Source organism: Balaenoptera ricei, chromosome 4 (genome assembly GCF_028023285.1).
Source record: "Balaenoptera ricei isolate mBalRic1 chromosome 4, mBalRic1.hap2, whole genome shotgun sequence".
In the NCBI taxonomy this organism is placed as follows: Eukaryota; Metazoa; Chordata; class Mammalia; order Artiodactyla; family Balaenopteridae; genus Balaenoptera; species Balaenoptera ricei.
In genome coordinates, this window is record NC_082642.1 from 15,296,841 (window position 1) to 15,318,591 (window position 21,751).

General features: G+C 35.0%; 1 protein-coding gene across 2 annotated transcripts in view; it reads left to right on the forward strand.

Annotated features, from left to right (window-relative positions):
• The window catches only part of ATR (ATR serine/threonine kinase), a 101,265-nt gene that overhangs the window by 70,507 nt on the left and 9,007 nt on the right, over positions 1-21,751 (forward strand). The window contains exons 36-42 of one of the 2 annotated variants that reach the window (XM_059920171.1): positions 1,567-1,709; positions 12,726-12,823; positions 13,422-13,654; positions 14,605-14,739; positions 16,253-16,453; positions 17,855-17,998; positions 20,264-20,414. In XM_059920171.1, coding sequence (XP_059776154.1) covers positions 1,567-1,709; positions 12,726-12,823; positions 13,422-13,654; positions 14,605-14,739; positions 16,253-16,453; positions 17,855-17,998; positions 20,264-20,414 — 1,105 coding nt within the window. Of the gene's footprint in view, positions 1-1,566; positions 1,710-12,725; positions 12,824-13,421; positions 13,655-14,604; positions 14,740-16,252; positions 16,454-17,854; positions 17,999-20,263; positions 20,415-21,751 lie in introns of those variants that run through there. The other variant, XM_059920172.1, reaches the window with a different exon arrangement.

Sequence of the window (21,751 nt, forward strand, 5' to 3'; positions counted from 1 at the left end):
TATTCATGAGGGTTCCACACTTGTGACCTAATCACCTCCCAAAGGCCCCACCTCCACATACCATCACATTGGGGATTAGGCTTCAACATATGAATTGGGCGAGGGGGGAGGGGGGACAACACACAAATATTTAATCTGTAGTAGTGGTTATTTGGGAGGAAAACGAAGGGAGTAGTGTTTTGGAGGGCAAAGTGGGAGGCTCGTGTTTCTGGAGTTCTTATGTAGGTGTGATCACTTTGTGATAATTGAGCAAGCTTTGTGTATAAGATTTATCTTTCTGTATGTAAATTTTATTTTCCAAAATAAAGTTTTAACTTAAACCAGGAAGGAAGGAGGGAGGGAGGGAGGGAGGAAGAAAGGAAAGGAAGGGAGATAGATGATGAAACCAGATTGAAAATATCTTTTTAGAGCAATCTTAATTAGTATTTTCCTTCATTCCCTTTGCTTCTCCTGTGACTAGATGGGAAAAGCACACTGGGAGCCTCGTCCCTGTGGCCGGTTTTAGGCACATGAATCTAGCATCTGTTCCATACATCTAATCATGTCATTCTGTCCTCTACCCACAAGCAGGTTTGTATCTGTAAGGTTTTAGGATTAGATTTGGAGGAAACTTAAGATCTCATTTTAAGGTTCCTGGTCTAAACTGTGTTCTCAAATTTGCTTGAATTAAGAGTAGAGCTTTATTTAAAAAAATTTTTTTTACTCAGCTGTTCTATGTATTTTCCATCACATTTCAAATAATATAATTAAAAATTAATAAACCACACACAATATACAAATATAAGGGAAAGGGAAAGGAAATGACAAAGGCGACTGAGTAGGAGTGGCCAGAAAGGTAGGAGAAAACTTGGAAGATTGTGGCCTCACAGAAGCAAAGGGAAGAAAGTGATTCAAAGAAGAAATGGCACGGACAACAGAAACATGCTGAAGAGAGCTCACTCACGTGAGCTCAGAATTGGAAAGTATGTCTGTTTAAGTTGCTACTTTAGTGGAGTGGTGTCTACTGAACCAAAAAGAAATAGTTTGAGGAATGACTATGAGTTGGAGAATTCTTTTCAGAAGCCTGATTATAAAGGAGTTGAGAGAGAGGGCAATATCTTATAGATCTTAGAGAAAAATAAGATATGTGATTTCTTTCTTAAACCATATTTGAATGCCTTTAAAGTCCTGTCCTCTTCAGAGATTTGATACTCTTCTTTCTCTGAGGTTTTTTTTTAAAACAATAAACATATACCTGCACACACATACATGAAATACCTTAATCCATCTGAAAATTATTTTGATGTATCATATAAAGTGGCAATGTAAGTGGAGTTTTTTTCCCTGTATAGCGAATTATCATGACATGTTGATCAGCGGGCAACCCACCAGAACCCACCAGCTATCCTGAGAAAACCTTTGTAAGAAAGTAGCTATTCCTTATTTACACCAGAGTCAGTCTGCCTTTGACTTTGCTCTGCCTAGATGTCGGTCTCATACTTTTGATCCCTAATTATCTATTCATACTTTACTTCCCAATATAGTGGGGGGTTTTATTAAGTGGGTATTCTCTGTTATCTTTTACAGGATGTGACCTTGTTCCTGCCAGAGTGGGAGGATGGGCATTTCTACCTTGCCAAGTACTATGACAAATTGATGCCCATGGTCACAGACAACAAAATGGAAAAGCAGGGTGATCTCATTCGGTATATAGTTCTTCACTTTGGAAGGTGAGAGTGAGAACTGCATGTTTGCTGATTAAATATATCAAGGTGACTCTGTTGATATTGAACTATTATCACAGATCTTAGCATATGTAGGATGTTTTCTGCTTTATGATTATCACCTTAGATGTGATATAAATTTTTTCTTTGTACAATTTTTTCCTTCCCTTTAAATAATAACTATTTTAATGGAATAAGTAATATATGCATGTTTTTTTAAAATTCAGTAGTACCAGGAATATACAATGAAAATTAAGTGTCCTTCCCATTCTGGACCCTCATCCTCTGGGTCCCCTTCCCTAGAATTCCAGAAGACGCTAAATCTAGTACATTTAATGGTTGTATTTAATTGCCTGTGGAATGTTTCCTTCCAGCCCACGGTTTTGACATTAGACTTGTAGAAAGAGCTTAGCACTTAAACTAGGTAACAGGTAAAATGTAACTTAATTTCATATATTAGTGTATTATAGTCAAATAGTATATTGTCTCATGCCTACTGTTTATATTATCACAAATTATTAATTCCTAAGAAGTAATAATAACGTTCCACTCATTTTCTTGTCATACTCATGGACCATTGCTTTACACTGATGAATAACTTACTTCATAGTAATAAATTTATTTAAAGTTGCCTATTATCAGGTATTTTGACTTCTCAGTTCAATATTTTCAGGAATCAAAGCAATATATTTTTGTTCATCAGCAGTGTTAGGATTGCAAGATTTGGCCAAGACTTTCTTCCCAAAATGGAATTCAGTTTTTGTTTGCTTGCTTATTTGTTTGTTTGTTTTTTGGCCATGCCATGTGGCTTGTGGGATCTCAATTCCCCAACCAGGGATTGAACCTGGGCCACGGCAGTGAAAGCCCGGAATCTTAACCTGTAGGCCACCAGGGAACTCCCTGGAATTCAAGTTTTATAAAATCCAAACCTAATTTAATTTATTATTGATTATTAATGACTTGTTATTGAGGAAGAATTCCTGGCATATTGGCATTTTGAAATGGAAGCGTAAGCCGAGGAGAGTTATTAAATGCATTTTTCTTTTCTAAAATGAGTAATACCTCTCATTTGCTCTTTAGTCTTGGCATATATCATATGCATTGGTATACAGAATTTATTTAATATATTTCTTCTAAAACGAGTTATTTGGAGTCCTTGATATGCATAAAACTATTAGGTATAGTATGAGATTTTTAGAAGTACAGTTTAAGAAAGTAAGACTATTTTAGAATATGTTTTATCCATAGTAGTTAAAATAAAACATATGGATGCTTAAAGGAGTAAATAAACTCAGCTATCGATACTTTTCCCCTGAGTCATTGAATTACTGTGTTATTACTAATTAAGCATTAGTGTTTGCCCTCAAGGAGCTACAGTCCAATTGGATAGAGAAACCTTAGCACACAAGATATTTAAATAATGGTACATAGTAGAATGTGATCAAATATCAAAATAAGTGGTATAAATATTAGAAATATCTTTTTGATATTAGCAAGATACCAAAAATGAACCAAACAAGTCCAGGAGGAGTCATGGATTTGGGGCAAATCTGAAGTCAAAACTCAAACCACTGGCTTCATGATATCAAAAGTATCTCTTTGCACTGCATTGCTACAGAAGTTTGGTAGGCCTCGTGAAAAAGGTAGGATTTAAAAGGTAATTAAATTCAAGAAAGAGAGGACATTACAGGCATATCTCATTTTATTGAGCTTCACAGATACTGTGTGTTTGTTTTTTTTTAATTATTTATTTATTTATTTATTTATGGCTGTGTTGGGTCTTCGTTTCTGTGCGAGGGCTTTCTCTAGTTGTGGCAAGCGGGGGCCACTCCTCATCACGGTGCACAGGCCTCCCACCATTGCGGCCTCTCTTGCTGCGGAGCACAGGCTCCAGACATGCAGCCTCAGTAATTGTGGCTCACGGGCCCAGCCGCTCCGCGGCACGTGGGATCCTCCCAGGCCAGGGCCCGAACCCATGTCCCCTGCATTGGCAGGCAGATTCTCAACCACTGCGCCACCAGGAAAGGCCCCAGATACTGTGTTTTTTACAAATTGAAGTTTTGTGGCAACCCTGTGTTGAGCAAGTCTGTCAGTTCCATTTTTCCAACAGCATTTATTCACTTCAGGTCTCTGTATACTCACATTTTGGTAATTCTTGCAATATTTCAAACTTTTTCATTATTATTGTGTTTGTTATGGTGATCTGTGGTCAGTGATCTTTGATGTTAACTATTGTAGTTGTTCTGGTGCACCGTGAACTGCACCCATACAAGACAGCGAACTTATTCCATAAATGCTGTGTGTGTTCTGACTGCTCCACCAACTGGCCATTCCACCATCTCTTTTCTTCTCCTTGGGCCTCCCTATTTCCTGAGACAACAATGTTGAAATTCGGCCAATCAATAACCCTACAATGGCCTCTAAGTGTTCAAGTGAAAGGAAGAGTCACATATCTCTCACTTTAAATCAGAAGCTAGAGATGATTAAGCTTAGTGAGGAAGCCATGTCAAAAGCTGAGACAAGCCAAAAGCTAGGCCTCTTGTGCCTGTGAATGCAAAGGAAAAGTTCTTGAAGGAAATTAAAAGTGCTACTCCAGTGAACACATGAATAATAAGAAGGTGAAACAGCTTTATTGCTGATATGGAGAAAATTTTAGTAGTTTACAGAGATCAAATTGGACACCATATTTCCAAAGCCTAATCCAGAGCAAGGCCCAAACTTGCCTCAATTCTAAGAAGGCTGAAAGAGGTGAGAAAGCTGCAGAAGAAAAGCCTGAAGCTAGCAGACATTGGTTCATGAGGTTTAGGGAAAGAAACCATCTCCATAACAGAAAAGTGCAAGGTGAAGCAACAAATGCTGATGTAGAAGCTGCAGCAAGTTATCCAGAAGATCTAGCCAAGATCATTAATGGTGGCTACACTAAACAACAGAATTTCGATGTAGACAAAACAGCCTTATATTGGAAGAAGATGCCATCTTTCATGGCTAGAGGAGAAGTCAATGCCTGGCTTCAAAGCTTCAAAGGACAGGCTGACTCTCTTACTAGGGGCTAATGCAGCTAGTGACTTTAAGTTGAAGCCAGTGCTCACTTACTACTCTGAAAATCCTAGAGCCCTAAGATTTATGCTAAGTCTATTTTGCCTATGCTCTGTAAATGGAACCACAAAGCCTGTATGACACCACATCTGTTTACAACATGTTTTACTACATATTTTAAGCGCACGGTTGAGACCTACTGCTCAGAAACAAAGGTTCCTTTCAAAATGTCAGTGCTCATTGACAATGCACTTGGTCACCCAAGAACTCTGATAGAGATGTATAGTGAGATTAATGTTGTTTTCATGCCTGCTAACACAGCATCCGTTCTGCAGCCCATGAATCAAGGAGCAATTTCAACTTTCAAGTTTTATCGTTTAAGAAATACATTTTGTGATTGGAGTGACGTCAGCAATATGGCAGAGTGAAAAGCTACCTTTGTCTCACCCCATCAGTCTACAACCAGTAAAACATCCAAGTACAACAAAGGTACTTCCGCTCAACACACCAGCACACTGGAGAATCCACATATTGGTACATCTAAAGGTGGGTGGACTGAAACACATAGAGGAGGTGAAAGCAAGAGAACAGCAGAGGTGGTGCCTGCAAAACCCAGCCCTCCAGCCACAGCAACTGAGTCTGCAGCCCCAGAGAACCCGATAGTAGCAGAGGAGGGAGGTACACATGATTCCAGCCTCCTGGCCCCAGCAGCTCCTGTGGCCACGGGTAACTGGGAAACAGTGGCAGTGGGGCCTGAGACCCTGTCCCTCCAGCTGCTGAGGCGCCAACAACTCCAGGTCCATTGTGGCAGAGCCCCACGAACCTTACAATACCAGACACAGCAGAGGCACCCACGCAACCTCAGCTCCCCTCCCAACTCTCCTCATTCCCCTCCCCCCATGGCAGTGGAGCCTGCAATTCATGGGAGCCCAGATGAGATGGCAGAGCCTACCATCTAGATGCACCAAGCAGCAACACCAGTGACAGTGGGAGAAGGAAGGTACCAACGACTCCAGAGGCACAAGGTGCAATAATGAGGGCAGGGAGTCGCACCTCTAACAGATGAGGTGGAAGGTGGAAAGGGCAGACTCTCAAATAGAGCCAGAGGCGCCTCAGGTAAAAGAAACCAAAAACCTATGCTATAGTGCCACCTACTGGAAAACAAAAGAAAGGCCTCTAATCTCTAACCTGTCCCTACTTCAAATGTACCGACAGAGGAACAACTCATCTAGCACCATGAAGAACCACAGTGACAGTGTACCACAAAAAGCAAATGATGATTTTCCAGAAACCAAACTTAAAGATACAGAATATTGCGATTTGATAGAGAATTCAATATAGCTGTCATGAAGAAACCCAGTGAGCTGCAAGAAAACTTAGAAAGGCAGTTCATTGAGCTCAGGAATAAAATTAATGAACAGAAGGAGTACTTAACTAAGAGAGTGAAACTCTAAAAAAGAACCAAACAGAAATTCTCAAGTTGAAGACCTCAATAAATGAGATGAAGAGTGCATTTAAAAGCTTTGGAAATAGAGCAGACCATATGGAAGAGAGAATTAGCAAGCTTGAAATGATACAAGTAGGACAGGAAAGAGAAGATATTTTTAAAATGAGGAAATTCTAGAGAGCTATCCAAGTCTTTTAGGAAGGGCAACGTTAGGGTAATGAGTATCCCAGAAGAGAAGAGAGGGAGAAGGGAGCAAAGCATTTATTTAAAGAAATAATAGCTGAGAACTTCCCAAACCTGGAGAAGAAACTGGGTATACAAGTTCATGAAGCCAAGAGAACACCTAATTACCTTCTCTAAGACAGATTGTATTAAAATTGTCAAAAGTCAATGACAAAGAAAGAATTTTAAAGGCAGCTAAGGAAAAAGGGATGATAACCCACAAAGCTACCTCATTGGGCCATCAGATTTCTCAGCAGAAACTACAGACCAGGAGGAAGTGGAGTGACATTCTCAAAATACTGAAAGGTAAAAGTCATCACTCAAGAATACTCTATCCAGCAAAGTTATCATTCAGATATGAAGGAGAAATAAAGACTTTCCCAGACAAACAAAAGCCAAGAGAGTTAATCAACATTAGACCTGCCTTACAAGAAATGTTGAAATGAGCTTTTCTACCAGAAACAAAATGGCAAAAAGTACACAAAACTTTGAGTAAGGTGATAAGTAGACAGAATCAAAAGTTGCAAGTCTTTATCACAATAGGTTTTTAAACACTTTGTTATAGCATAAAGGTTAAAGGGGGAAAGTGTTGAAAAAACAAATATAGCTGCTTCAATTCAGTAACAAACTCACAACATAAAAAGGGATAATTTGAGACAACAAAAATATAAAAGGGGAAGAGGAAAAGGATGGAACCTACATAGGTAAATGAAGATAAGATCCTATCAGCAGTAAAAGGACTATTTTATCTATGAGAGGTTTCATACAAACCCCATGGTAACCACAAAACATAAATCTAGAGTAGAGACATGAAACATAAAAAAAGAGGAAAGTATGAAAAACAGAAAACCTCCAAACCAAAATGGCAGACAGAAACACAAGGAAAAAAATAAAACAACAATGGATATATAGAGCAACCAGAAAACAAAAGCTAAACTGGCAGTGCTAAGTCCTCATCTGTCACCTAAAATGTAAATGGATTGCATTCACCAACCAAAAGACACAAAGTGGTTGGATGGGTTAAAAAAACAAGACCCAACTATATGCTGCCTCCAGGAGCTCAGCTCTAAAGACAAACATAGGCTCAAAGGGAAGGAATTTCCAAGAAAATGGAAATTGACAGCAACACAGTAATAGTAGGGGACTTTAACATCCCACTTGTGTCAGTGGATAGATCATCTGGAGAGAAATTCAAGGAAACAGCAGAACCAGATGGATTTCATAGACCTATACAGAACATTACATTCAAATGCAGTAGAATACATATTCTTCTCAAGTGCACATGGAACTTTCTAAAGGACAGACCATTAGCCACAGAACAAATCTCAATAAATTTAAAAAGATTGAAATCATATCAAGCATCTTTCCCAATCACAGTGGTATGAAACTAGAAGTCAACTACAAGAAGAAAGGTAGAAAAATGACAAGCATATGGAGACTGAACAGCATGCTACTGAAGAGCTATTGGGTCAACAAAGAAATCAAAGAAGAAATTAAAAGTTACCTGAAGACAAATGAAAATGAAAATATGACATACCAAAAAAATCTATGGGATGCAGCAAAAGCAGTACTAAGAGGGAACTTTATAGCAATACAGGCCTACCTCAAGAAACAGGAAAAATCTCAAATAAACAATCTAACCTTACACCTAAAGGAACTAGAAAAAGAAGAACAAATGATGCCCAAAGTCCATTGAAGGAAGGAAATAATAACAATCAGAGTGGAAATAAATGAAATAGAGACTAGAAAGACAGTAGACAAGATCAGTGAAAATAAGAGCTGGATCTCTAAAAAGATAAACAAAATTGACAAACCTTTATCTAGACTCACCAACAAAAAAGAGAGAAGGGTCTGATAAATAAAATCAGAAATAAAAGAGGAGAAATAACAACGGATACCACAGAAAAACAAAGGATTGTAAGAGAATATTATGAAGAATATTATGAACAAATTGGACAACCTAGAAGAAATGGACAAATTCTTAGAAGCATACACCCTTCCAAGACTGAATCATGAAGAAATAGAAGGACCAGACAGCTTCACAGTGCATTCTACCAAACATTCAAAGAAGATTTAAGGCTCAAAGTCTGCCAAAAAATTGAAGAGGAAGGAATGCTTCCTAACTCATTTTATGAGGCCAACATCACCCTGATACCAAAACCAGACAAAGACAACACACAAAAAAGAAAATTATAGGCCAATATCTCTGATGAACATAGACACCAAAATCTTCAATAAAATATTAGCAAACCAGCTGCTACAGTGCATTAAAAGGATCATACACCACGATCAGTGGGATTTATTCCAGGGATGTAGGGATGATTCAACATACACAAAGCAACCAACATGGTACACCACATTAACAAAATGAAGGATAAAAACCATATGATCATCTCAGTAGATGTAGAAAAAGCATTTGAGAAGATTCAATATCCATTTTTGATAAAAAGTATCAATAAAGTGGGTATAGTAGAAACATACCACAAATTAGTAAAGGCCATGTATGTCAAACCCACAGGTAACATCATAGTCAACCATGAAACACTGAAAGCTATCCCTTTAAAATCAGGAACAAGACAAGGATGCCCCCTCTCACCACTCTTATTCAACATAGTATTGGAAGCCGTAGTCAGAGCAAATAGGCAAGAAAAAGAAATAAAAGGCATCTAAATTGTAAAGGAAGAAGTAAAATTGTCACTATTTGTGGATGACATGATTTTTTATATAGAAAAGCCTAAAGAATACACTAAAAAACTATTAGAAATAATAAACAAATGCAGTAAAGTTGCAGGATACAAAATCAGTATACAAAAATCTGTTGCATTTCTATTATACATGCTAGCAGTGAGCTAGCAGAAAGAGAAATTAATAAAACAATCCCATTTACAATTGCAATAATAAGAATAAAATACCTAGCAGTGAATTTAACCAAGGAGGTGAAAGACCTGTACACTGAAAACTATAAGAAATTGCTGAAAGAAATTGAAAAAGACACAAATAAATGGAAAGATATTCCATGCTCATGGACTGGAAGAATTAACATAGTTAAAATGCCCATACCTAAAGCAACCTACAGATTCAATGCAATTCCTATCAAAATCCCAAGGACATTTTTCACAGAAATACAACAAAAAATTCTTATATGGAACCACATAGGACCCCAAATAGGCAAAGCAAACCTAAGAAAAAAGAACAAAGCTGGAAGTATCACACACCCTGATTTCAAACTATATTACAAAGCTGTGGTAATCAAAATAGCATGGTACTGGCAGAAAATAGATACATAGATCAGTGGAACAGAATTGAGAGCCCAGCAAAACACCCAGGCTTCTATGGACAACTAATATTCAACAAAGCAGCAAAGAATATACAATGGAGAAAGGATAGTCTCTTCAATAAATGATGTTAGGAAATTGGACATCCACATGCAAAAAAAAAAAGAAACTAGACCACTATCTCATACCATACACAAAAATCAACTCAAAATGGATTAAAGACTTGAATGTAAGACCTGAAACCACAAACCTCCTAGAAGAAAACCTAGGCAGTACAGTCTTTGACATCCACCTCAGTAATATTGCTCTAGGTATGACTCCTTAGGCAAGGGAAACCAAAGCAAAAATAAACAAATGGGACTACATCAAACTAAAACATTTCTGCACAACAAAGGAAACCATCAACAAAATGAAAAGACAGCCTACCAAATGGGAGAAGATATTTGCAAACGGTATATCCAATAAGGGGTTAATGTCCAAAATAAATGAGAATTCACACAACAACAACAAAAACCAACCCAATTAAAAAGTGGGCAGAGGAGCTGAATAGACATTTTTCCAAAGAAGACATTCAGATGGCCAACAGACCCATGAAAAGATGTTCAACATCATTAATTATTAGGGAAATGTAAAACAAAACCACAATGAGATATCATCTCACTCCTGTTAGAATGACAATTATCAAAAAGGCAAGAGAAATAACAAGTGTTAGAGGATGTAAAGAAAAGGGAACCCTCCTACACTGTTGGTGGGAATGTAAATTGGTGCAGCCACTGTGGAAACAGTATGGAGATTCCTCAAAAATTTAAGAATAGAACTAGCATATGATCCAGCTATTCCACTTCTGGGTATTTATCCAAAGAATATGAAAACACTAATTTGAAAAGGTATGTGCACCCCTATGTCCATCGCAGCATTATTAAAATAGCCAGGATATGGAAACAACCAAAGTGCCCATCAACAGAAGAGTGGACAAAGAAGTTGTGGTGTATACATGTATACAATAGAATACTACTCAGCCTTAAAAAAAGATGAAATCTTGCCATTGTGACAACATGGATGGACTTTGAGGGTATTATGCTAAGTGAGATAAGTCAAACAGAGAAAGACAAACACCGTATGATTTCACTCATGTGTGGAATATAAAAAAACAAAGACACACAAAAACAAAACAAATGAACAAAACAAACCAAATAAAAACAAACAGGTAGATACAGAGTAGTGGTTACAGAGGGGAAGGGGAGAGTGAAATGGGTAAAGGGGATCAACTGTATGGTGATGGATGGGAACTAAATTTTTGGTGGTGAGCATGCTATAAGGTATATAGAAGTAGAAATGTAATGTACACATGAAACTTTTATAACGTTATAAACCAATGTTAACCTAAATAACATAAATAAATAATGAAAGTAAATTTTTTAAAAAAGAAATACATTTCGTATTGTAATAACTGCCATAAATAGTGATTCCTCTGAAGGATCTGAGCAAAGTAAATTGAAAACCTTCTGGAAAGGGTTCACCATTCTAGATGCCATTAAGAATATTTGTGATTCATGGGAGGATGTGAAAATATCAACATTAACGGGAATTTGTGTGAAGTTGATTACAGTCCTCATGAATGACTTTGAGAGGTTCAAGACCACTGTGGAGGAAGGAACTGCAGATGTGGTGAAAGTAGCCAAGAGAACTAGAATTAGGAGTGGAATCTGAAGATGTGACTAAATTGCTGTAATCTCACGATAAAAACACAATAAAACGAATGAGGAGCTGCTTCTTATGGATGAGCAAAGAAAGTGATTTCTTGAGATGGAATCTACTCTTGGTGAAGATGCTATGAAGATTGTTGAAATGACAACGAAGGATTTAGAATCTTACCTAAACTTAGTTGATAAAGCAGTGGCAGGGTTTGAGAGGATTGACTGCAGTTTTGAAAGAAGTTTTCCTATGGGTACAATGCTATGAAACAGCATTGCACGCTACAGAGAAATCGTTCATGAAAGGAAGAGTCAGTCAGCGCAGCAAACTTCATTGTTGTCTTATTTTAAGAAATCGCCACAGCCACCCAGCCTTCAGCAGCCCCAACCCTGATCAGTCAGCAGCCACCAACATCGAGGCAAGAGCCTCCGCCAGCAAACAGATTAGGACTCGCTGAAGGCTCAGGTGATGATTAGCATTTTTTAGCAATGAAGTATTTTATAATTAAGGTATGTATATTCCTTTTTTTAGACATATGCTATTGCACACTTATTAGACTACAGTATAGTGTAAACATGACTTTATATGCATTGGGAAACCCCAAAATCCGTGTGACTCACTTTATTGTGATATTCGCTTTATCGCAGTGGTCCAGTACCAAACCTGCAGTATCTCCGAGGTATGCCTGTACTAACTTTTCACAGATTTGGCAGAGACATGGGGTTGAGTGGTTTGTTGAGAGGATGGTGAGGAAATTGGACTTGATGGAAGATGTATGCAGTGAATAGTGAGAGACTAAGATTGCAAAGTTATAAAGAAAAAGGGTTGTATATATTTGAATCCCGAGCAGAGTCATTCATATAGTCTTAATCTATAGGTAAGTGATTGCTGTTTTTCGAACGGGGGGGAGTATGGTGAAGCTAGAATTTCAGAAATGTTAGCCTGGAATTTATTGAAGGGAAGAAATGTGGAATTAGGGAGACCAAGTTACTGTAATTTCCCAGAAATCTAGTGATTGGGCCTGACCTAGGCTTATGATCATGGAATACAAATAAAGGCACAGATCCTAAGGACAATTTAAAAGAAGTACTGACAGGAGTTTGACCAGGTCAAAACTTGAATTATTTTTGGTCAGTGTATTGATAATACAGAGGTTAGTGAGGAATGAAGAAAGGAAAAAGTGGGGAGAGAGGAGTCAAAGATAATGTGTACTAGGAAGAAATACTGATACTATAAAAATTTTTGTCAGAGGCCATATATTTCTCAAGTGGTAGTTTAAGTCTTTATATTTAATTCATATAATGTAAAAAAGAATACTATGTTAATATATTTTCTATGTAATTGCAGGTCTTTACAGTATGGAAATCAGTTCATTTATCAATCAATGCCACGAATGTTATCACTATGGCTTGATTTTGGTGCTAAGGCATATGAATGGGAAAAAGGTATAATTTTTTTGGTAAAATTTTTAAGGAACTGAGAAGAATTATAATTTACGTGAGAGCAAGAAACCAAATGTTAAAAAAGAGGAGAAAGACTAAGCATAGACTTTTTTAAGTAGTTGGAGTTGCAGGGCCTGCAAGTGTAAATCTGTTCGTTCCTTGGTAAACCTAACACATTTTGAAAAATATTAGTTTAAGCCAAATAATTTACCTTAAAAATTACAATGGACTGTGGCTTGTTCTGTTTGCTTCTAGTGAAAATATATGTATATGTATAGCTGATTCACTTTGTTATACAGCAGAAACTAACACACTGTTGTAAAGCAATTATACTCCAATAAAGAAGTTAAATAAATAAATAAATAAAGTCTGTTTAAAAAATTTAAAAAAGAAACGGGCCTTGAGTTTTTCAGTGGACTTAAATATTTTTTCCTACCTGGACAGAGAAAAGTATCTTTTCACAAATTGGCAAGTGATCTAGCTTTGGACATGGGAATAACATATATCTTAAAGCTGTTTTTAAGACAAAAATTTTTTGCTGTGAAATTGATATACTGTTTTATTTTTTACTGGTATTTTTAACTTTGATTTCTTTTTCCAGCTGGCCGCTCTGATCGTGTACAAATGAGAAATGATTTAGCTAAGATAAACAAAGTTATCACAGAGCACACAAATCACTTAGCTCCATATCAATTTTTGACTGCCTTTTCACAATTGATCTCCCGAATTTGTCATTCTCACGATGAAGTTTTTGTTGTCTTGATGGAAATTATAGCCAAAGTGTTTCTGGCCTATCCTCAACAAGCAATGTGGATGATGACAGCTGTGTCAAAGGTGATATATTAATCACAATAGTGTCTTTTTCCATTTTAATGCTAATATGTAGATACAAGTTCCAGGGTTTCTCTCTTATGTTAGATTTGTAACAAGAAAATAAATTTTAGGAATTTTTAAAAAGAAATTATAGCACTATGTCTCATTATAAAATTTAGAAATATTTACTATATCAAATGAAGTGACTAGTATGTTTAAGATTGAAGGATTTATCATGTGTTTTCTTTATGAAGTATAGTAAACTGTTAGTGCTTGGTATAAAACAGTAACCTATTTTTTTTCCAAGTTTTTTAATCCAAAGTATCAGAACTATTAATACTAGAAAATTTTTATTGCATTATTAATAGGAATGTACAAATTGGTAAATATATTGAATTAAAATATTTTAGAGAATTTAGAAAATAGAGAAATATAAAAAAGAAAATTAAAATTCACTGTTTATATCAATATTTTGATGTATTTTTGTATGCTTATTATCTATGCATATTTTAACACTAAATTTGGATTGCATAGATATGTAATTTCATATTTTTCACCTAAAATTGTTACCATAATCATGTTCCCATGTTATTAAATATTCTTTGAAGACCCAATTTTTTAAATTTTATAAAATTCTTTAATGGTTAGCCATCTATAATTTATTTAACTGTTGTTGATCATTAAGGTTGTTTACTTTATTTGCTGTTACAAAACATCTAGACACATCTATATTTATTCTCATTTCTGATTATTTCTTCAGGATAGATCCTAAGAAGGGAATTCATCAGGTCGCAGGATAGCAGCATTTTTATGGCTATTGATAGTATTGCCAAATTGATTTCCAGGAAATTTCTCTCACTGTAAACTCTCATCATGCATACAGTTTAAGTTGATTTTTGTCAATCAGAAGTTTTGTTATCTTTTAAAAATCTTTTAACAATTGCATTTAACTTTTTTTTTTTTTATGACAGTCTTCTTATCCCATGCGTGTAAACAGATGCAAGGAAATCCTAAATAAAGCTATTCATATGAAAAAATCCTTAGAAAAGTTTGTTGGAGACGCAACTCGCCTAACAGATAAGCTTCTAGAATTGTGCAATAAATCGGTACTATCATAAATCTTACTACTTATAGACCAAGTTAGATGAAACTTCTATATGATTTCAGCTGGTTTTATTTCATTTGATTAATTAAATTTAAATTCTCATATGTGTTGGTATACATATATATCAAAAGTTATCAAATTGTATACTTTAAATACGTGCAGTTTACCTTAATAAAGCTGTTTTTTAAATTTCTAACATATGTCCCTCTCTCAAACGTCATCTAAATTTCTAAAAGTTCTTCTTAATGTAAATTCTTCTGAGAGTAAATTATCCATATTTATTAGAAGTTTTTTTAAATAGAGGATATGAAATATAAGTATATAAAATACTCAGTTAAAGTTCTCTCTGTTTTCTGTCATATCTTTGAACTTTCAAAACTCATATACATTAACCTACATACATGAGAGGAAAGAAGACTGGAGCTTTGGGTTTCATCCTTTCAGTAACATTTCATTGTCTACCAGGGAACAAGCACCGTGCCTAAGGGAAACAAAGATGAATAAGACATGTTCTCCTGCCTCGAAGTGCTCACAGTCTCATAGGAAGCCACTCAGATGGTTATCATATAGTTTATAGCTACTTTTTTCAATAGGTTTATGACTAGAATATGGACATGCTTATAGGAATGAACTAGTATTCTACCCAAGGAGTTGGAGGGAAAAAAATCCTGAAGAATGTGTAGGAAAGGTAAAAGTGGGGGTAGGGGTAATTATAAGGAGGGACAGACTCTATAAGGTAAATAACTAGACTTCATTTTACAAATATTCACCCTATCATCTATTTACAGGTGAGAAAATGTAGACTACTCTATTTCTCACCTTCCCTTCCAATAAACATGTTGAAAGTATAATCTGTTGTTGTTATCTGCATTAATCCTGTTTGTCCTCTGACACCCTTGACATTATGAAAGATAGTGTTATGATAATGGCCAACATCTATTAAACACTGGCACTTTTCCAAGTGCTTTACTTGTACAAACTTTCAGTTCTCTATGTGAAACCTTTGTGGCCAACTACATTTAGAAATTCAGGATTTTTTAGATTTTTAAAGGTAATGCAGTACATGTACTTTTTATTAAGTAGCATCGCTAGGGGTAATCTGGTAGAGTATCCTGTAATCAGATACATAACTATTTCTTCAGTGAAACATATTAATCTTTGTACTAAGTGAGAAGTTCAGATATCTTTTTGCTGCCAAATGAGATTTGGTACAAACAAAAAATTTTGATTTACAGAGCTCTTTGGAATTTGTAATGTGTGATAACAAATTGTAGGCCGCTATTACCTACCTTAGTCATTTAACATCCTATAATGTAGGTACTATTTATTGATGAGTAAAAGTACAGAGAGGTTTAAATGAGGTGATGTATTTTTAAAAATTAGAAAAGTACAGACTGCTGAGCCATTGTAATTAAGATATTATAGATGTGAAATTTTTGTTGTGAGTAAAAGTAAGCATTCTATAATTCAGGGTAAACAGAGAAATTAAAATGTACTACTTTTTTTCCCCCCAGGTGGATGGAAGTAGTTCCACGCTGAGCATGAGCACTCATTTTAAAATGCTTAAAAAGCTGGTAGAAGAAGCAACATTTAGTGAAATCCTCATTCCTTTACAATCAGTCATGATACCCACTCTTCCATCAGTTCCGGGTGCCCATGCTAACCATGAGCCATTTCCTGGGCATTGGGCCTATATTGCAGGCTTTGATGATACGGTAAACTGCAATTTTATATAACTGTAACTATGCTTTTAAAATTAAGTTGAAATTTCAAATTAAGTTTAAAAGTGTTTTTCTCAGAGACTAAGTGGATTTTATTTGCAAAGAAAAAATGATTGGAAATACAGAAAAGTAAAACTATATACTGATTAAGTGACAAAAATCTTACGTTCAACCTAGTATTTTGATTTTTTCAGATGTTCATATTGTCTTAGTAAGACTAAAATCTTTTTTTTTCCATAATTTGATATTTCTGTATTCATCTTTGTCCTAAAAATGGGGAACAGAAAGAGAACGAAATACAGTTTTTGTTTGTAATTTGTATTTTGGGAGGAAGTGAATTTCAGCTAGGAAGAGCTTGATTCTTTTTTGTTGTTGTTACTATCTTAAAGAAAAGCACTTCTGAGTAAATACTTTTGAAAACTCTGTATTTATTCCAGTACTTCTGTGGCTCAAAACATTTGTTTAACTGCTGCAGACCAGTTAATAAGCCACATAATGAAATCATTCTTGTTACTTATAGTCATGCTTTGTTTTTAACTTAATATTATTCAACTTATTTACTTACATCTTTAGTTGGACATGATATTGGAGGCGTTTCTTTTGTCAAAAATCAAATTACTTTCCATTGATAAACATTTCTTACCATTAAAGAAATTTAAAAACCATCTTAGGTTCTGCAGAAAAGTCCTAAGAAAATGTTTCAAAAATCTTTTAAACATTGTGGCTGCTTTAAGAGGCTGCCTAAATTTGAATGTGTATGTATTTACTTACACTGCTGACAGAGTAATCCTTTTTTTTAATATAAATTTATTTATTTGTTTGTTTTTATTTTTGGCTGTGTTGGGTCTTTGTTGCTGTGTGCGGGCATTCTCTAGTTGCGGCGAGCGGGGGCTACTCTTCGTTGTGGTGTACGGGCTTCTCATTGTCGTGGCTTCTCTTGTTGCAGAGCACGAGCTCTTGGCATGCGGGCTTCAGTAGCTGTGGCACATGGGCTCTAGAGCGCAGGCTCAGTAGTTGTGGCGCACAGGCTTAGTTGTTCCATGGCGTGTGGGTTGCTCCATGGCATGTGGGATCTTCCCAGGCCAGGGATCGAACCTGTGTCCCTTACATTGGCAGGTGGATTCTAAACCACTGCGCCACCAGGGAAGCCCCAGACAGAGTAATCCTTTTACTTCAATAGCCATTTCTAATGGGTGAAAATGTGTCTCTATTTATGTCCAACCATTCTTTTCATAGATCATAATTAAGATAAATTATTAAAATAATAAATTTGCTACATAATATGTTATTATATTTTCCTTTTTATTGTGTTAGGTAACACAATATTTATAGTACACATAGAAGTTTAAACAAAGAATTTTGACCTTTATTTATATATAACTCATTATCTTTTAGGTAGAAATTCTTGCTTCTCTTCAGAAACCAAAGAAGATCTCTTTAAAAGGATCTGATGGAAAGTTCTACATTATGATGTGTAAGCCAAAAGATGACTTGAGAAAGGATTGTAGACTAATGGAATTCAATTCCTTGATTAATAAGGTTTGGATATAGTTTGCTTTTATTTTAGAATTGCCATAATTACTATCAATGAGATATGGGCAAATAGATCTCTTAAAAAGAGGAAATGAAGTACACTGCCTTTTTCATTTTCACTTAATTTGTTTTATTGGGATAAAATATATGTAACATAAAATTTACCATCTTAACCATTTTTAAGTGTTCAGTTCAATTCAGTGGCATTAAGTACATTCACATTGTTGTGCAACCATCCCTCTCCAGAGCTTTTTCATCTTCTCAAACTGAAACTGTGTATCTGTTAAACAGTAACTCCCTATTCCCCTTCCCCCCAGGCTCTGGTAACCACCATTCTACTTTCTGCCTCTATGAATTTGACTACTCTAGATACCTCGTATAAGTGGAGTCATATAGTATTTGTATTTTACTGGCTTTCTTCACTTAGCATTATGTCTTCAAGGTTCATCCATGTTATAGCACATCAGAATTTCTTTCCTTTATAAGGTTGGATAGTATACAATTGCATGTGTATACCAATTTTGTTTATCCATTCACCCATCAGTGGATACGTGGGTTGCTTCCACTTTTTGGCTATTGTGAATAATGCTGCTATGAAGATAAGTGTACAGATAACTGTTCAAGTCCCTGCTTTCAATCTTTTGGATATGTGTCCTAAAGTGGAATTGCTGGTTTCACTTAATTTTTTTAAAATAAGATACTTTTGTTATATTGAGAAAAATGTATAAGACATATTAACAAAGGAAAATATTTTCTATTTAATGTTTAAATTATCTATAATATACTTTTTCTATCAGATTTATGTTTTATGTTTTGATGCTAGAAAAAAAAATGTTAGGTTCTGTTTTTACCAACACACTTTTTAGAGGTGATCGTTAGTATTTTTTTCAGTTCTGTTGGTAAGTGCTTGATTTCTATCTCAGAGATGATATGAGAAATCTCACTAAAGGGTTATTATAAATGTATGGTCTTAGGGGTTTTGAATTATTCTCTAGCCAGGTATTTATAAGTGCATAGCATCTGTTTTTCCATTGGTAAAAAATTAAACCATACTGTGAAAACTTTATTGTTTTCCTATAAGCTCTTTGTTCTTCCTCTCTATCCCCTTCCTGCATTTTACTGGTACCTCTTTTATTAACAGGAAAAAGTTATGGACCTTTAACATAGAAAAGAAATAGCAGCAGATGAGTTCATTTTTTAAAAAGGAGAATTATGGTTTGTGCTTAGTTTAACCAAACTAATTTAAAAATTAATACCACAATAAAAACCCATTTCATAGGTATTAAGGGAAAGAATATTTTTATTTAAAATGTTGTTTGGTAAATTGGTTACTTAATTCACTGATATTAAACCATCAGTATGTTTGTCCCAAAGCTCCCTGAGTGTGTTTCTAGTTGGGAGTATCAAGTGGCCTGGCTTTAATTTATAAATTTATCTTAATCAGCCTTGTTACCAATTAAGTTGTTTCATTACCTTTCCCCCACATTAACATGGTCAAATAAAATAGCCTGATTGTGAAAAACTCGTCTCATTACATTGGTCTAGGAGGCCATATACTGATCTTTACATGTGATTCTCATGCCATACTATTTGGCTGACATTTATGTAGCCTATCTATTCCTAAAGTTTAAAATGTATTTTTGGTCAGTGATTGTGCTTTAGAATTTGACAGGTTACAATTATAGATGTGTGCTTAGTTTATTTCATACAGTTCCAGAATTAAACAAAATACTGTTTATCCTTACCTAGTATATTTCAGGATTAATCAGATGAGATGTGTAAAGCTTTCTTCTGCTAGGAGATAATTTTTCAAATGAAGCTATAATATTAAACTGTAAGAGTAAGATATATGTTTTGGGGATATCATAAAACTCATACTTTTCTGTTCATGCATTTTTTTAGATAAAATTAAACAGCATTCTCTGCGCCCAAGGACTTACCATTTCAGTAATATCTTAGAAGCAATTTTTAAAGAGTATTTTGTCATTGTTAAATATGTAACTATAACATTTTTGAACCCAGTATTGTTGTCACATTAATATTGAATAATTAAAAGAAGTACTTACCCAAGGCATTTTTAATGATTTGGAAATAAATTAAGGATATTGTCCCTGTAGTTTCCTGCTCTACCTTTCTGAAGAATTATTCGTCTATACTACATAATAAGCTTTTATGGACATTATTTTGCTATGAAATGAACAATCTTTAGATAGGTTTGACATAACATTTAGAAATTTTTAACTTTTAAGTTTATGTGTTTTTTTTTAATAGTGCTTAAGAAAAGACGCCGAGTCTCGTAGAAGAGAACTTCATATTAGAACATATGCAGTTATTCCACTGAATGATGAATGTGGGATTATTGAATGGGTTAACAACACTGCTGGCTTGAGACCTATTCTGACCAAACTATATAAGGAAAAGGGTACTAAAATTAATTCTTACGATATAAGTATATAATATGGGTATAATAGCTGCTAACATATAATATAGGTATAATGGTTATTATCATTGTACATTTTTGGGTATAAGCCATAGTAAAATTTCTTGGTACTATTGATATTTACAGAAGTAGTTAAGTGATTTCTTCTTTCCTTCCTTGTGTTTTAATTCTTTCTCTATCTTTATCCCAAAAGGATTTGAGGTAGCTTACAAAAATGTATATGAAAATGTGTTTTTCTAGGAGTTATGTGTAAACTAGACTTCAGCAAATAAGTAAATACATTGTGGCTAATGAGAGCTAGTTTTTCATATTAGAGAAAGAAAAAGAAAGGGAAAGCTAGAATGAAACCGAAAGTGTTAGAGTCTCCCACTGGCCAAACCTGGGATAACTTGAGCACCAAAATAAATAATGATAGTATTAGATTATAACCCATGGAATAAAATAGACAGGAGTCCACACTTATGTAAACACATACTTGAATGAATAAATAAATAAATAGGAAGGTAGGAACAAGTTCTTCCTTAGAGTAGAATTACAATGAATAAATGTAGAAGAGATGATGAAAACAGAAAATTGCCAATTAGTAAATATCACAGTAATAATTGTTGCAGGCAGTGATTATCAATGACTGCTGAAATTCGTTGGCAAAAGTATGATGGAAAATAGGTTATTTGCAGAGTCTCAAAGTATCTCTCCACCAGATACTTATTAATTACAAAGGGGAAAAAGTAGTAACTTTACAATGAAGAAACAAAAATATAACAGGTCAGAACTCCTTAAAAATTTCATGGTAATAAAAGACAAAAACAGAAGTTTCCCAGATTTGAGGACATTAAGGAGACATGACAACTGAATGCAGTAAGGGATCCTGAATTGGATCCTGACCCAGAAAAAGGATGATAGTGGGACAATTGGTAAAATTTGAATAAAGTCTGAAAGTTAGTTAATAATACTATGAAAAAATAATTTCTTGGTTTAGGTAATTGTATTCTGTTATGAAAGAGATGAACACTGACAAAATCTGGGTGATGAATATATGGGAACTTTGTATAATTTTTGCAATTTTTGTAAGACTAAAATTATTTCAAAATAAAAAGTTTTAAAAATGTTTATGATGCAATACATTAAAAACAAATAGATCAAGTTACTAGAGTAAAGTAAAAAATAAGTATATTAGTTCCCTAGGACTGCCATAACACATTACCACAAACTGTTCACAAACAACAGAAATTTACTCTCTCACAGTTGTGGAGACAAGGAGTCTAAAATCACTGTGTCAGTAGGGCCACAGTATCTCTCAAGGCCCAAGGGGAGAATCC